This window comes from Mesoplodon densirostris, chromosome 13, assembly GCF_025265405.1.
Source record: "Mesoplodon densirostris isolate mMesDen1 chromosome 13, mMesDen1 primary haplotype, whole genome shotgun sequence".
NCBI lineage: Eukaryota > Metazoa > Chordata > Mammalia > Artiodactyla > Ziphiidae > Mesoplodon > Mesoplodon densirostris.
The window spans coordinates 92,196,947-92,211,636 of NC_082673.1; the positions used below are offsets into that span (position 1 = coordinate 92,196,947).

General features: G+C 67.7%; 1 protein-coding gene across 18 annotated transcripts in view; it reads right to left on the reverse strand.

Annotated features, from left to right (window-relative positions):
- Positions 1-14,690, reverse strand: part of PLEC (plectin) — a 59,838-nt gene that overhangs the window by 19,977 nt on the left and 25,171 nt on the right. For 6 of the 18 annotated variants that reach the window (XM_060116463.1, XM_060116464.1, XM_060116462.1 and 3 more), the window contains 7 exons: positions 3,541-3,602; positions 3,006-3,116; positions 2,126-2,203; positions 1,953-2,045; positions 934-1,100; positions 206-321; positions 22-128 (listed from right to left, as the gene is read on the reverse strand). In XM_060116463.1, coding sequence (XP_059972446.1) covers positions 22-128; positions 206-321; positions 934-1,100; positions 1,953-2,045; positions 2,126-2,203; positions 3,006-3,116; positions 3,541-3,602 — 734 coding nt within the window. Of the gene's footprint in view, positions 1-21; positions 129-205; positions 322-933; positions 1,101-1,952; positions 2,046-2,125; positions 2,204-3,005; positions 3,117-3,540; positions 3,603-4,288; positions 4,508-7,252; positions 7,454-8,790; positions 9,076-11,171; positions 11,279-14,690 lie in introns of those variants that run through there. The other 12 variants (XM_060116465.1, XM_060116474.1, XM_060116479.1 and 9 more) reach the window with 9 other exon arrangements.

A 14,690-nucleotide genomic window follows, 5' to 3' on the forward strand; every position in this document is an offset into this window, starting at 1 on the left:
GGCCTGCCGGCCGGCACTCACATTAGCCTTCACCCCGTCCTGCACATCGGGCACCCGGGGCATGGCATCGTACAAGGATGAGACGTAGGTGATGATGGACTTCTCGTCGGGCTGAGGAACGTCCACATCTGCGGGAGAGGAGGGTCAGAGGGGCCTCAGCGAGCGGCAGAGCAGGAGAGAGTGAGGCGGGGGCCACGGCACGTACCCTCAGGGTCCAGGAGCCTTGTCACCCCCAGGTCCCGCTCCGCCACGGAGAAGGCCTGGTCCAGGTTCTCCAGGTTGGTCTGACGATACACCTTGTTCATGTCGATGAGCGTAGGCCTGTGGGCAAAGGGGCGGGTGGGGCAGGCAGGCGGGAACACAGGGGCAGCAAGGCCCACCGGGCAGGTCAGCGCACAGACATGCCCTCCACAGGCCCCCAGAAACACAGAACCCCCAGCACATACTCATCCTGAAAAACACCCCCACCTCACTAGCATCCAGTCCCACCCACCCAGGCAGCCCACCTGCGGGTGCTGCACACATTGGGCCCTGCCCCCAGGAGCTCAAGGGGCCTACAGTGGGCACAGGCATGGGGTGGGGTGCCGGTCAGCCTGGGCCCCCCGCAGGGCCGACCCCACACAGGCCCCTTCTGGGATGTCCACGTGGGGCCAGTGCTCATGGCTGTGAAAACCAGCAGCCTGCTGTCCTCTGGCCTCGAGGAAGCCGGCACGGCCTCAGGAAGGGCCCAGGAGGAGGCGGGAAGGGCGTGCGTGGGCCTACTCGCCTGCACCGTCCCCAGGAGGCGGGCTGGCGCTGGTGCCCGTCCCCGTGGGCGGCAGGTCCCAGTGGGCGGCAGACGCCTCTTCGCCCCCACTCGTTTGAAGTTGCCCAGCTGAGGGGCTGCAGGAATGCCCCCGACCCACAGTGCCCTCCCTGCCCTGGGCCGCGTACTTGTGCCGGTAGATAATGGCGTTGAAGAGGCGGCCGTCTCGCCAGCTGGAGGTGAAGTTGTCACAGCGCAGGCCCTGGAAGCCCTCTACCATGCGCTGGGACCACAGCAGCAGCTTCTCCTTGGCTGTCATGTCCTCCGACTGCCCGCTCACCTGGATGTCCGAGATCTGCCCCACACGGTGGGCGGGAGACAGGAGCTCAGCCACGGCCACCGACCTGCCTGGCGCCCAGTCAGGGTGCACAGGAGCTGCCAGGCCAGCTGAGGCAGGCTGGGGCCGCAGGGACCCACCACACCTCAGTGTCACAAGCCGAGGCCACTCTAGGCGGCAGCTGCCACAGAATGTCAGGCCCCCAGCCCCTGCCGTTGCCACATGGTGGGTGCCCTGGGCTCCCTCCTCCTGGGGCACACCCCGCACCCCGCAAGGCGGGCATGGATCAGAGTTGGTGGATGGTGGGCGCATGGAGCTCACCCAGAAGCCCCAGGCCTAGAAAAGGCTGTCATGAGGGGCAGGGGGCGGGGCTTGGCCTCCCTGGCTGCAGGCCAGGGTTATGTCCCGGGGACTGAGCATGCGCGGCCACAGCAACGGCCGGGCCCTGCACTCGGTCCAATCCTTCAGGCCTGGGTCGGCCAGCCTGTCTGCTCCCCCGCCTGCCTGGCCCTAGTTATCTGTCTGTCTGTCGGCCTGCCCGCCTGTGTGACTCAGCTGCTGTGCCAGCCAGGCTCTGCCTGCCCAGCTCTCAGATTTGCGGCTTCCTGTGCGCTGGGCAGGCAGTGGGTGAGTCAGCCCGGTGCAGCGGGTGCTTCTCTAGAACCTTCCGTGGGGCAGGAGGCCACACCAAGAGTAGAGAATGCATTCCTCTGCAGGGAGGCTCTGCAGGCCCTGCCCAGTCAGGGCCAGAGGGCACGGGATAGGCAGGCCTTGGAGAGAGGCCTGGGCCTTCAGGCCACGGAGCCAGCACAGGGCAGCGGCACGGGCTGGCAGGAAGGCTCCAAGTGCCGGGGTGGAGGGCCACGCTACCTGGAAGTGCAGGATGATGGTCCAGATGAGGCCGAGGGTCAGCTTGGGGTTGCCGTCGGCGATATCATCGTTCCGGATGTTCACCAGCTTGACCTGCGAGCAAGCTGCCCTCAGTCGTGCCCCCGAGCCGGCCGGAAGGGGGGCTGGGCCTGCGGCCAGGCGGGCGGCATTACCTGGCGGTGCCGGAGGTAGTCCAGGGCGATCTGAACGTTCTGCAGCTTATGGAAGCGCATCCTGCCCTTCTCCCGCGGCTGGGAGGGGAAGCAGGGCCGGTCAGCGGCCCCAGAGCCCGCTCACAGCCCGTCCTATGGCCGCAGCGTCCGCCCACCCTCGGAACCCCCAAGGCATCTCCAGTGCGGGTCTTCCCCAGTGGGGCAGCAGCCCTTCCCTGACCCGGGTCCACCCGCCCCAGCTGGGAAGGGGGGGCCGCTGGCCCAGGGGCCAGGCCCAGCAGGGACCAGGCTGTGGGAAGGAAGGAGGGGGAGGGGAGGAGACAATAGCCAGGAAGCCACGGGTGGAGGGCCGTGGCTTTGGGGGAGGGGTCCTCCTGCCCAGTGGTGGCAGCCCCGGCGGGTCTCAGGCCCGGCCCCAGGCAGTGCGGCAGGCAGGACGGCAGGCAGCTGGATGCAGGGCCGTTTGCCAGCCCAAGTGCCATCGGCCCTGGGTGAGCTGGGCTCCTGGTCTCAGGGAGCCCACGTGCCGCCGTGGCCGGCGGGCACAACCACTCACCAGGCGCGAGCTCCTGATTACGTCCCGCTCTCTTGGCTGCCCGGCCAGAGCAGGGCAAAGGGTAAAGGGCAGAGGTCAAAGTTCAGAGTCCAAGCAGCAGAGAAACCAAAGCAGAGCAGAGCGTGAGGTTACGGTGTCAAGGCTCCGGCACAGAGAGCAGCAGGGCTGTGCACCAGGGGCCGCTCCCAGGCCAGGTCCGACACTCCGGACCAGGAGGCGCAGTGGGGGGCGAGGCCAGGCTGGACACGGAGAGGGCGTTGGGGCAAGACCCCGGAAGGAAGGCACGCGGGGCCTCGGAGGGGGCGGGCGGGCGGGCGCACGTACCAGGCTGTCCCCTGAGAGCACCTCCAGGAGGGAGATGAGGTTGTGGCCGTCACGGAGGTCCTCATACAGGTCAGTGATGTGCCTCTGTGCCTGCAGGGACAGAGGGCCGGGCTGGCCGCGGGCCCCCAGAACCACCACCAGGCCCAGAGGCCGTGAGGCAGGGGCCCACAGAAGACACCCACCCCCGAGGAGGCACCTACCTCTGCCTTCCAGTGCTACACAGAGAGACCAGAAGAGACGAGGAGGAGGAGGAGGAGGAGGAGGAGGAGGAAGGGGACAGAGACAGGAGGCAGGAGCGAGCGAGGGGAGGAAGCAGACAGTAAAGGACAGGTTTCAGAGGTGGGAGGTGAGTTCCCAGGGCAGAGAGGGATGGCCCCGAGCGGCTGGGTGGCAGGAGGGGTGCGGGCCCTTGTTCGGGCTGGAGTGCCAGGGGCACGCCCCTTCACCCCCACCCGCAGTCTCCTCAGCCCCTGCGACCACGCGCAGGCAAACGCAGGCACTCCTGCACACACCCACGTGTACACACGCCACCAACCTTGATGAGGTGCTTGTTGACCCACTTGGTGAAGGTTTTCTTCTGCACACGGTCCCGCTCATCTGGGAGAGACAAGGCCAGGTGACCTGGGGCCTGGGAGAAGCCCTGCGAGCCCCCAGGAGGTGACCACCATGCAGATACAGTGGCTGGCGCCTGAAGAGGGCCTCAGCCTCCTCACAAGGTGACCCAGCCTCCCTGCCCCTGCCCCTGCCCGACGCCGCCCTCCTCAGCCCTGGACAGGTGGGGAGGGGCCAGGCACACGGTGCCCACTGCTGGGTCTCCTTACTGTCTCCCCCTGAAGCTGGGAGGGTCTGGAGCTGGCAGCCACACCTGGAGCCACAGCACACAGGTCCCGGGCTGCCCCTCCCCCCAACAGGCTGCCTCCCAGGGCCCCGGGCTGGGCAGGGATGCGGCGAGGGTGAAGCTCTGTTCTCCCCACGGGGCAGTGGGCCTTTCCCGGGACACAGAGAGCTGTCCCCCCCACACACTGCCCGACACCCGAGGCCCACAGGCCACTGCCGGCCTCTGTGCTGGGCACGGGTGGCTGGCCACCCGACCCCGGCAGCTCTGCACCTGGGCCAGAACACAGCACGCTCCCCGTAGCGCCAGCCGCCTGTCTCAGAGTCTGTCCCCCAAATTCAGACCCTCAGAGTCTGGGCCCCACCCCACCCAGTGCCACGTTTCCCACGGCAGGAACTGGGCCCTTCCTGCCGCACGCCTGCCCTGCCGAGCGAGGAGTGCCCGCTACCTTTCTTGCCCTCTGAAGCCCTGAGCACAGCCAGGTAGAGGTTGTCCTCCGAGCCGGTTCTCTTCTGACCCAGGCCCTTGGGCTCGGGCACTCGGAGCCGGTTCTGAGACATGATGCCGCGCCCACCCCTTTGGCGCTCTGTCCCTCAGTCCCCAGGTGCTGTGCTCCGGCGGCGGCGGCGGCGGCGGCAGCGGCCCGTGCGGCACAGCAGCGAAGGTGCTCGCTCAGCGGCTCAGCTCAGCGCAGCTCGGAGCCCAGTCGGTGGGGCCACGCCCGGCCCGCAGTACTCCCCAGCTGCTGTCCCCGCCCCTGGAGCCCCACCCCACCCTGCACAACCCCCAGAGAGGGAGTGTCCCTGCGGGAAGGAGGAAGGCGGCCCCTCCCCCATGGCCACACCCACAGCCCGACAGAAACAGGAAACCCAGGGGTTTCCTCACCCACCCTGCCCGCTGCAGCCCCTGGCGGGACCCGGGGGTACAAGGGGACCTGGTACCTCGCCGGAATCACAGGGAACCACACGCCTTCCTCATGGCCACTCCGAAGGAGGGCCCCCCACAGGGAGGGTACCTGAGTGCGGCTGGGCCCAGGGAGCCCACGGGTCACACCTCTTGGGCAAGCACCGGCTCAGGGCTGCCGAGCCCAGGGCTACCCCCGTGCCTGCCCACACTACCTGCTGGAGGGGCTCTAAGGAGGGACCCCCAAGCTGAGTGACACCTGGCCTGGGGGACCAAGTGCCCGTCCTTTCCTTGCAGTCCTCCTAAATCATCCCTTCTCACAGACCTACATGCCCTCTGTGGGGTGGGAGCCAGGCTCCACTGTGCCCCTGGCTCCAGGGCCACTATGGTCCAGTGCCAGGTGGGCCCTTCCAGAGCTGCCCACCAGGCACATCCTGGAGCAGTGCCCCATCTGAAGGCAGAGCACACAGCAGGGCGGGAGGGGGCACATAGCCGAGCGCTGACTCACCGGGCAGGACTGCCCAGCCCTGAGCCGCAGGAACTCTGCCCCACGGTCGGGAGGGGGGGCCTGGGGCCAGAGGGGAGCACGGGGCGGGGGGGGCGGCAGCCAGTGAGTCAGGGATGGGGAGGGCCCCCCCTTTGCACGGTGACGCCCCCCCCCCTTGCACGGTGACTCACAGGAAAGGAAGCCGCACCTGGGGGCAGTGGGGGCAGGACGGGTGGGGGGCAGTTTGCACTTGGGCGGGGCACACAGGTGGCAGCTATATGGGCTGTGAAGGTGGGAGAACAAAGGGCACGGGGGTGCCACCTGCGCCTGCTCCCTCTGGTCTCGCACACAGCTGCCCCTAGAAGCGTGGGGACTGCCCAGGCTGCCCGACCACCGCAGGAACGAATGTACCGCCCCGACCACAGGATTTTCCAGTCAGATGTGATGTGATCCAGCAGTCAGCGGTGCCCCCCATGCCCACAGCACCTCCGGCGTCGGCTCCAGGGAAAGCTCACCCCACCCCGTCCCCGCTTGCCCTTCTGTAGCCACGGGAGGGCGCCCAAACCCCATGGGGTAGGGGGTGCCCAAGCCAGGTGGAGCTGCTTACACCCCACCCCCGGCCCTAGGGGCACAGTCAGACTTCCGGGGCTCTGCCGAATGTCACATCCCTCCCCACCTCGGAGAGGCCCCTCAGGCCCCAAGCCCAGACTCTGCATCTGCTCTACACATCCCGCAGCCTTCTGTGCAGGGCCTGGAGAGGCCCCACGGACATCAGCTCTTCACCCTCCAGAGGCGCTCCAGAATCCCAAATCTGACCCCTCGCTGGCCAGCACTCCCAGGACAGGGTCACCGAGAACGTCTCACACCCACTGCCCCTCCCCAGGTTTGGATCCTGCAGAAACGCCTTCTTCAGAGAGCCGCTCGTCCTCGTCGAAGTTCAAAAAGCCTGTACTGGGCGCCTGCTGTATGCAGGCTCAGGGCTAGTCCAGCAGTAACAGGGAGGTGGGGTCTCTGCCTGCAGGGGTAGGGGTGTCATTCTGGGGAGGGCACACACACGAGGCCCCTGGGAGTGAGTCAGGAGTGGAGCAGGGAGTCCAGGACGAGCAGGACCCACAGCACTGGATGAGCCCCCGGCCCGGGCCCGGCCCCGCTCCTTCTCCAGGTCTCCCTCTGCCTCCGAGGGGCCTCCAAGGATGCTGCCTCTCACCATCTGGGATGGGGCTCCCCCTGCTCCTCCCAAGCCTGGCTCCAGCGCCCGGCCCCCCTGGACGCCCTCCTGCCTCTGAGCTCCCCGTGGGGTCTCAGAGCTCGTCCTCTCCCAGCTCCACAGCCCCTCCCTCCAGCCCTGCCTACTAGCCCCTCGCCCCTAGCTGTAGATGCTCCCTCCCCTGTCCATCCTATTCGGGCCCTCAGACCCAGAGACAACCCCTCCCAGGCCGGCCCTGCCCCGCCTGACTCCCCACAGGCCAGGCTGCAGCACGTCTCAGCCGGCCCTCCCCAGGACATTCCCCAGCACTGGCGCGCCTGCACATCTGCCTGACCCCTGTCCTGTCCACCAGCCCAGCGTCCCCTAGAGCTGCCCACGCCCTCTGAAGAGTATCGATGCCCCCTTCTACAGATGTGGACACTAAGGCTGGAAGCCCCCCCACGACGAGCGAAGCCGCTCCTGGGACAGGAAGCTTGCGGACGGAGAAGGGGACCTCGGCCTACGAGAGGCGGGAGGCGAAGGGCCTGCAGGCCCGCCCTCAGCTCCGCCCTCTCCCCTCACGCGGCCGACTGCCAACCGCCCGGTGCCCAGAAGCCGAGGCCCTGGCCCAAGCCGCCGCGCCCACCTCCCCTCCCCCTTCTCCAGAGGGAACAAAGGGGCAGAGGGGACCTCACTCCGCCTTCCTCCCCAGGTGTTTCCGGAACTGAGCCTGCGGGTGGGGCTGCACTTGGGCTGGGCAGCACGCAGCGGAGATGACGAGGAGACAGAGGCAGGTGCCCCCCCTGCACCACCACCCTCCAGCCGCACGCACCCACCTACGCAGCACAGCTGCCCGTAGAGGTAGCCCCTGCGGGCCTGCTCGCAGCCCCCATCCAGCCAGCACGGCCGCTCCAGCACAACCTCCTTCTGCGCGGCAAGAGCGACTCCCGCCCCCCGCGTGCCAGGCGCAGCCATGAGCTCGGGCGCCCTGGGGACAGCAAACAGGACAGGGCAGCGTCTGCTTCCCAGCCCACCCGTGAGGCCGGGGCCGCCAGCTCTTCCCTCCACACCCTCCCCCGCCGCTGCGGCGGCCAGACGCCAAGACCCTGCCCCCCGGCGGGCGCCCCGCCCAATGTGAGCCTGGAAGCCGCGCCCCTACGTGGAGGGAGAGGACCAGGCTAGGCCTGGGGGACTGGGGGCAGGGGGAGGCTGCCCTCGAGGACAAAGAGGCCTGGGAACTCCCTAAGATAACCGTTCCCGGGGACGAGGGAGAGGCTGGGGGCAATGCGAGCAGCGGGGGGCTGAGAACAGCTGAGAACAGAGCAGGAGCACCGAAGCCTCAAGGGGCACCAAGGGCAGCAGGGACAGGGAGCGGCCGAGGGGAGCCCCTTCCCCACGTGGGGCCAGGGCACAGAAGCAGGCTGAGGGAGGGAGGGCCAACCCACAGCAAAGAAGTCCTGGCCCGCGCGTTTTATTGAACTGTTTATTGACCGTCCCTGCAGCTGAGTCACCAGCTGCTCCCCAGCCCCCAAAGCCACGCCTAGCAGCCCCATCGGGACTCAGGCCTAGGGCCCAGCGGGCCCAGCACCCCTGCCAGGGGCCAGCCCTGGCCACCCCCACTGAGGGCAAGCCTCCACACTCCAGGCTATGCCCAGTGCAGACCGGCAGGTCCCCGGTGGGGCAGTCCCTCTGGCCAGAACCCCGGTCACCATGCCCCCGCCCCCCAGCTCATTCACTTGAGTGGAGGCCCCACCCTCCTGGGCTGCACGCAGCTGCTGCCAAGGGATACAGCCCAGAGCGGGTGACCTGGAGCAGGGGGAGGGCAGAACACAGCCAGGCTGCCGGTCCCAGGCGTTCCTAAGCCCTGGCCACGGGCGCTCAGGCACCTGCCTCACCTCTGCGCAGGGCGGGGAGGCTCCGCCCAGGCCCAACCCCACCTCAGTCCTGGGCGGGAGCTCTCCCAAGACCTGCCCCAGGACACCCGGCCTGCACCTGCCAGCCGCAGTTTCTGTGCACAGTCACCTGTGCTCACCCTGTCCCTGACTGCTAAGGAGGGGCCTCCCTTCCGGACTGGACGCTCCTGCACTGCCCCTGCCGCCCACTCCGCACCTGTCCAGAACCCCCCCGCCCAGTAGGGGGCTCCAGGCTGATGAAGCCACAGAGCCCCGGCCCTACCCAGAGAAGCAGGGCAGGAGGCGGGGGCAACACCGCTTCTGACCACGTGCCCGTGCTGTTTCCCCCGGACGGAAGGGGAGGGCGTAGGGAAACGCAGGGGCGGGAGGGAGGCGGCCCCTTGCCCGCCCCGCCCTCAGCCCCCTGACGGGGTGGCGGCTGGCGACAGCAGCCCCCGGGCAGTAGCCACCAGCGGCCTTACCTTGCTCATCCTGCACCCGCCGGCGCACCCTGTGCCAGTGCCACACAGCGGCCAGGGTGACAACGTGGCCCACGACCACCAGGGAAGGGAACAGACTGCCCGAGGGCTCCATGGCTCTGGAGAGCAGGGCAGGCGGAATCGCCCTTTGGAAGCGCTGCTCGAGGCCGGGCAGCCCCCTCCCTTCCCCGGGCGGAGAGGACCGCGGGGGTTGCCCCGGGACCGGGGACCGCCCCCTGCAGGACCGCCCTATGACCGTCCGCCAGGCGCCCAGAGACCAGCCCTGGCGCTGCTGCTACTGCTGCTGCTGCTGCTGCACCAACTGTGCTCCCGCCAGCCCCCCTCCCTCCCCCTCCCCCTCCGCGCTCCCCACCCTCCCACGGCGGCGCCGGCCTAGCTGTCCCAGCGCAGCTATCACGCTGTCACGCTCAAGGTTAGCGGGAGCCTTAACCGCTGCCCACCCTCGGCCACACCCGCCAGGAGGAGGGGCCTGCGGGGAAGCCTGGCCGAGCGGCAGGCCCCCCCAGCCTGGGCCCTGGGCGGCCTCAGCACAGTCCTGCCCCCGCCCCCACACCCACCAGGAGGGCGACCGTGGTGCCCGAGCACCCCACTCTGCCTCCAAGGGTACCCTCTGGTGACAGCTGCCAGCACCCCAGCCCTCGCTGGCCTCCCAGGCTGGCAGCTGACCTAACCACCCTCAAAGACAAGCGGCCAGAGCCCCGACGCCCCTACCCCTCCACAGGACAACAAACAGGGTGTGGGGGAGGGGCCCAGGTGCCGGCCTGGAGAGCAGACCGCGCACAGAGGTAAGGACAGAGCCTCCCACCCGCGGCTGCCCCACCTACCCGGCACAATCTTCATTGGGGACAGTGGTGGGAGCCCACGGGTCCGACAGGGAGTGGGTGCGGGGTGTGGGGAGGGTCACAGACCCCTCGGAGGGAGCAGTGAGCCCGGCAGTGGCGGTGGTGCTGCTCACAGCAGCAGTGCCGGTGTCCGTGGGGGAGGGGAGGGGTGGGCAGGGGGCCCGGGGATATAAATATCCAGGGAGGGCCAGCGAGGCCCGTCATGCGTCCAGACTTAGAACATGACGTGCAGAGCGAGGGCACCTGGGCCCAGAGCCTCGCTGGAGCCCAGGCTGACTCGGCGGCGCCACCCCACCCCCTGACGCTACCCCCAGGCTCCCATGGGTGATTCTAATAATAAGAAGCCTCCTGGAACAGGCCGAGCACCAGCACGTGGGCCTCGGGGGCTCACGTCCCCCTTGAATGGGGCACAGCCCTGCCCTGCCTGCCTCGTGGGGTAGGGACAGCAGTGGGGGAGCACTCGGAAAGGCCACACAGGCAAGGGCTCCCCCCACCCCCCTGCACAAGTCACAGGACGCAACACCTGGCCCAGAGGGACCGGATAGCCTCCCCAAGGTGACATCTTGGGTCAAATCGGGCTGGGCCACGTGAGCGCCCGCCCCCCAGCTCGGGCCGTGCCTCCCCACCCCAGGACAGTCCCAGTGTCTACGCTGACCCCACCCAGACCCCAGCAGCGGCGGGTCTGCAGAACGCTTGGGGCCGAGGTACCGGCGCACATCACATCCTGGACTGACCCAGGCCTCAGTGCGCTCGGGAGACAGGACGTGGGGGTCACGGTCCTTCCTCTCTCCTCCCAGCAGCCTGGACCCCTCAGGCCCGAGCAGACAGAGCACAGGGGTTTGCACCCCGTCTTGTAGCGCCGCCCCTGTGCCCAGCACCATTCTATTCCAACCCTCAGAGAAAGCTACGGAGTAAGCCCCGTGTATTACTGCATCGTACAAATGAGGAAACCGAGGCACAGAAAGGGTGAGGGGCTCACCCTCGGTCACACAAGGCTGTGATGTCAGCCCCGGCGGTCTGCCTGGAGTGTGTGGTCAGCCTGCAGCAAAGCACAGCAAACCACATTTGGCCTCTGGCCGCCGGGGTGGAGGCCCCCTGGTCCACGTGGAGAGGCCAGGGGCAACGAGGAGAGGGCCGGAGGGGTGGAGGTGTGGAGGGCCAGGCCACCCGAGCCTCCTGCCCATCAACCCCGAGCTTCAGAAACCCACTGCTGACGCAGAGTGGCCTGCAGCAGCCAGCTCTGGAGGCTGCGACTGGGACCGGGCTCCTCAGAGGAGTCAATAGCCGGGGGAGAACCAGCTCCCAGAGGCAAGGGTGTCCCTCCCTCGAGGGTGGCGGGCAGCACCCCCCGCCCCCCCAGGGACCTGGGGCAGGGCCTGCAGCTCCCAGAGCCTCCATCCCACACCACACACCCCCGGGCACCTCTGAGAGGGAGCCGTGCTCATCCCCGAGTCCCAAGTCCTGCCCCTCCAGGGCCCCTCCCTCCCAAAGGCCTGCAGCGCCCCCCCAGCCCTGCCCTACCTTGGCCCAGCTGAATCAGCTCCTCCATGCTGTACCTGTCCATGGCTGCCGAACAGGGGCCAGGCCGCTCCAAGAGCCGGCAGAGAGGAAAGGAAGGGAAGGCAGGAAGGAGGGAAAGGATGGGAGGCGGAGGGCAGGCTCGCTGGAGCCCTGGCCTCCCCACCCAGCCCTGGGAGCCGTGGCTCCTCCTCACGGCCACCCCTTAGTCAGCAAGCCCAGCAGAGCCGAAGCTCAGCGGATCAACAGGTCGGACCAGCCTGCCTGCAATCCCTGAGCCCTCCGGCAGAGCCGGAGGGGCCACCGGTCTCCCTCCTGTGCCTGCCTGGCCCACCCGGGCCCACCCCGCAGCCTCCCCCTTGCTGCACAGGCCCCACCAGCCTGCACCTCCCCGGCCGCTCCTGGACCCCTCCCTGCCGTATCCCCCAGACCAGCTCAGGTGCAGCCACCGCAGCCTCCAGCCCTGACAAAGGTGACATCTCTTCACTGAGTCCCAGCCTCTGCGCTCCTCCCCTCCCCGGGCGCTGGCCTGCCCAGCCACCGCAGGACCCAGTAAAAGACAAATCTAGGGGGCTTTCCTGGTGGCGCAGTGGTTGAGAGTCCGCCTGCCGATGCAGGGGACACGGGTTCGTGCCCCGGTCCGGGAAGATCCCACATGCCGCGGAGCGCCTGGGCCCGTGAGCCACGGCCGCTGAGCCTGCGCGTCCGGAGCCTGTGCTCCGCAACGGGAGAGACCACAACAGTGAGAGGCCCGCGTACAGCAAAAAAAAAAAAAAGACAAATCTAATCCTGCCGTACCCTGCTTAGAAAACCTGCCAGAGTTCTGCAGATTTCTCCGAACACAGCCCAGACACAAAGCTGGAGACTCACGGAGGGCTGGCTGGGGCGCCACGCGCCGTGAAAAGGAGCCCGGCAGCTCTGTGTGCTGACTCTGTGTCCCCTGCTTGGGGGACAAGCCACGTGGGAAAGCCAGGTGCACAGTGGGGTCAGAAGAAGCAAGACCCTGAAGGCCACCTGCGTCTGCCATGTAAGACGCTGTTGGAGCACAGGTGCTGAGAGCGTTCAGATGGTACCTCTTCTCTACAGAAGTTTCAGTCCACTCTGAATTTTAAGCCATGCCGAGCATTACCACTTGAAACGTAAATGAAATTCATATATAAGAACGCACTCCCCGAGTTTTCTGTCACACGAAGGAACCCCCGATTCCTCGCCCTCCTGCCACCCGGCCCCCCTCTGTCCCTCCTTCTGCCAGGCGGCTCTTGGGCCAAGCGCGGTCCTCATCCGTCAGGGCTCAGCTCAGGGCAACTCCGCACAGGGGCCCTCCCTGCTAGCTCTTCATCCAGCCCATCCCCAGATGCTGGGGGCTCCCGGCCCGGGACTCGGCCTGGGTCTGGCTGGTAGGTGGCTGAACAAGCGAGTGGACACCTTCCCACTCAGACGAGCAGACCAGCAGGGCACAGGTGGGCGGGGGCCTCACGTGGGGACCGTGGCGCGGCAGGCACAGCTGACTGCCCCGCAGCGTCCGTCACTCCCCAGCCGGGGCTGGACGTGCACAGGCAGCCCACCTGACCGAGGCCACTCTGGTGAGCAGGGCGGCTCGCCCCATGGGCTGTTGACCTGGTCCTTCTGCAAGCTGACTGGAGGGCGAGGCTGTGAGGAAGAAGGCGGCTGTGTGGCTCATCACTTGATAATTTTTAAAACTCTGGGAAGTCGATGGTTCTAAATGTCATCAGAACCTTCCTAGCCGGAGTGTGGAGCATCACAACCCCTGCAGACGGGGATGTAGCCCTGTGCCACATCCAGCACCCAAGGCGCCCTAGGCGTTCTCCTGTACCCAGAGTGGCACTCAGATCCTGTGCTAGGCCTGAGGGACCAAGGGGAAGGGAAGCCCACACCCGCCGGCCCTGACTCATCCTGGAGCTGGAGTTCATTTCCTGTTGGAAACTCTGAGCTGCCACCGGCGACTGCGGCTGGGAAGGGAAGACTGAGTCACCTCAGTCAGGGCTGGGGGGTCCCCCCACCCCCGCTCTGCCCACTGCAGCCACACCCAGTCCCCCCTCCTGGCCCACGGCCAACTGCCCGCCCAGCCACCCTGCCCAGCCCACCGAGGCCACAGACAAGGAAGGAAGGAGCGAAGGGGAGGGAGAGGCTTGCACTCACCACACCCCTGACCCAAGAAGGGGGAGGAGGCTTGTCCACCAGCCACTGCGCAGGGTAGGGGCAGCAGCGAGGCGAAGGCTGGGCGAGAAGGCCCAGGCCGAGAGCCGGCCCCCGGGTGCTTGGTCGCAGCTGACCAAGCGCCCAGCGAAGCACTACTGACTCTCTGTGGGTGTCACTGTCGCCCCGTCGACAGGAGCTGGAGAGGCCGTGTGGTGAGCCCGAGGCTGCCCCTCTGCCTACAGCCTCACTGATCCTCCCGGATGGGCTCCCACACCTAGGCCCAAGTTCGCGGGTCAAACCCGGACCAGGCCAGGGCCGGCGCTTCCGCTCGGCACCTGGGCCTGCACCTGGGTCCCCAGACCACGTTCATTTACCTGGCAGACTCCTACCCACCCTGCTAGCCTCGCCCCAGGCCCCCCGCCCCCCCCTCAGAAACCAAATTCCTCCCCAGGTAGTGAGACACACAGACGGAAGCAGGTGCGGGCTGCCCCACCTCAACGCCAAGGCCAACGGGTTCCAGAAGCGCATGTGTAAGCCTCGAGCTGCACGGGACCCTCTGCCCACCTGGGTCCTGCAGCACAGGTGCTTAGGGACAGAGGGATGCCACAGAGCAGGGACACAGCAAGGGCTTGAGGCCACCTCTGGGACAAGAGGACCTGTTCCATCCTCTGAGACCTGGCTCCAGCTGGGAAGGATCTGCCTGGACCCCAGGCTGGGCCCTGCACCCGCCATGCCTCGGCCTCAGGCCCAGCGGCAGATGTTCCTACCTAGGGTCTGCTCTTCTCGCCCCAACCCAGGGCTGCCCGCTAGGCCATCACCAACCCCAAGCCGACCAAGCAGCCAGGCACAGTATCACATCTGTGCCACACAACCATGGGGGCAGGTGTCACCCCGACTGGACAAACTCAAGGCTCAGAAAGGTCAGGTAGTCACCCACACTGTTGGAGAGAAGCTACACCGCTGTCCCATCCCAGCACCTCCTCTGCATGCCCCCACCTCCTGCAGAGAGGGCCTCAGGGTGGACAAGTCGCGGGGGTGGGGTGGGGGCGAGCAGGGCACAGGACAAGGGCAACGCTGGGGAGAGGGCCGAGGGTGCCGGCCAGGGCTGTGTTAACAGCTGGTCCTGCCAGTCCAAGAACCACAAGCCCCACCCCTAGCTCCGGGGTGTGCCTGGGGATGGGCTGGCAGTAACCCACCGGCCCCTCCTTGGCCTACCCACCCCAAGGTCCTCAAGCCAGGAGGAGTTCTGTGGGTCCACTGACCAGAGCGCGCAGGCAGAAACGGCGCCACCTGCTGGCGGGAGCAAAGCTTTTGCACACTGGCTGCCCACCCCAGCCCACCAGGCCCAGGCCCCAGCACCCC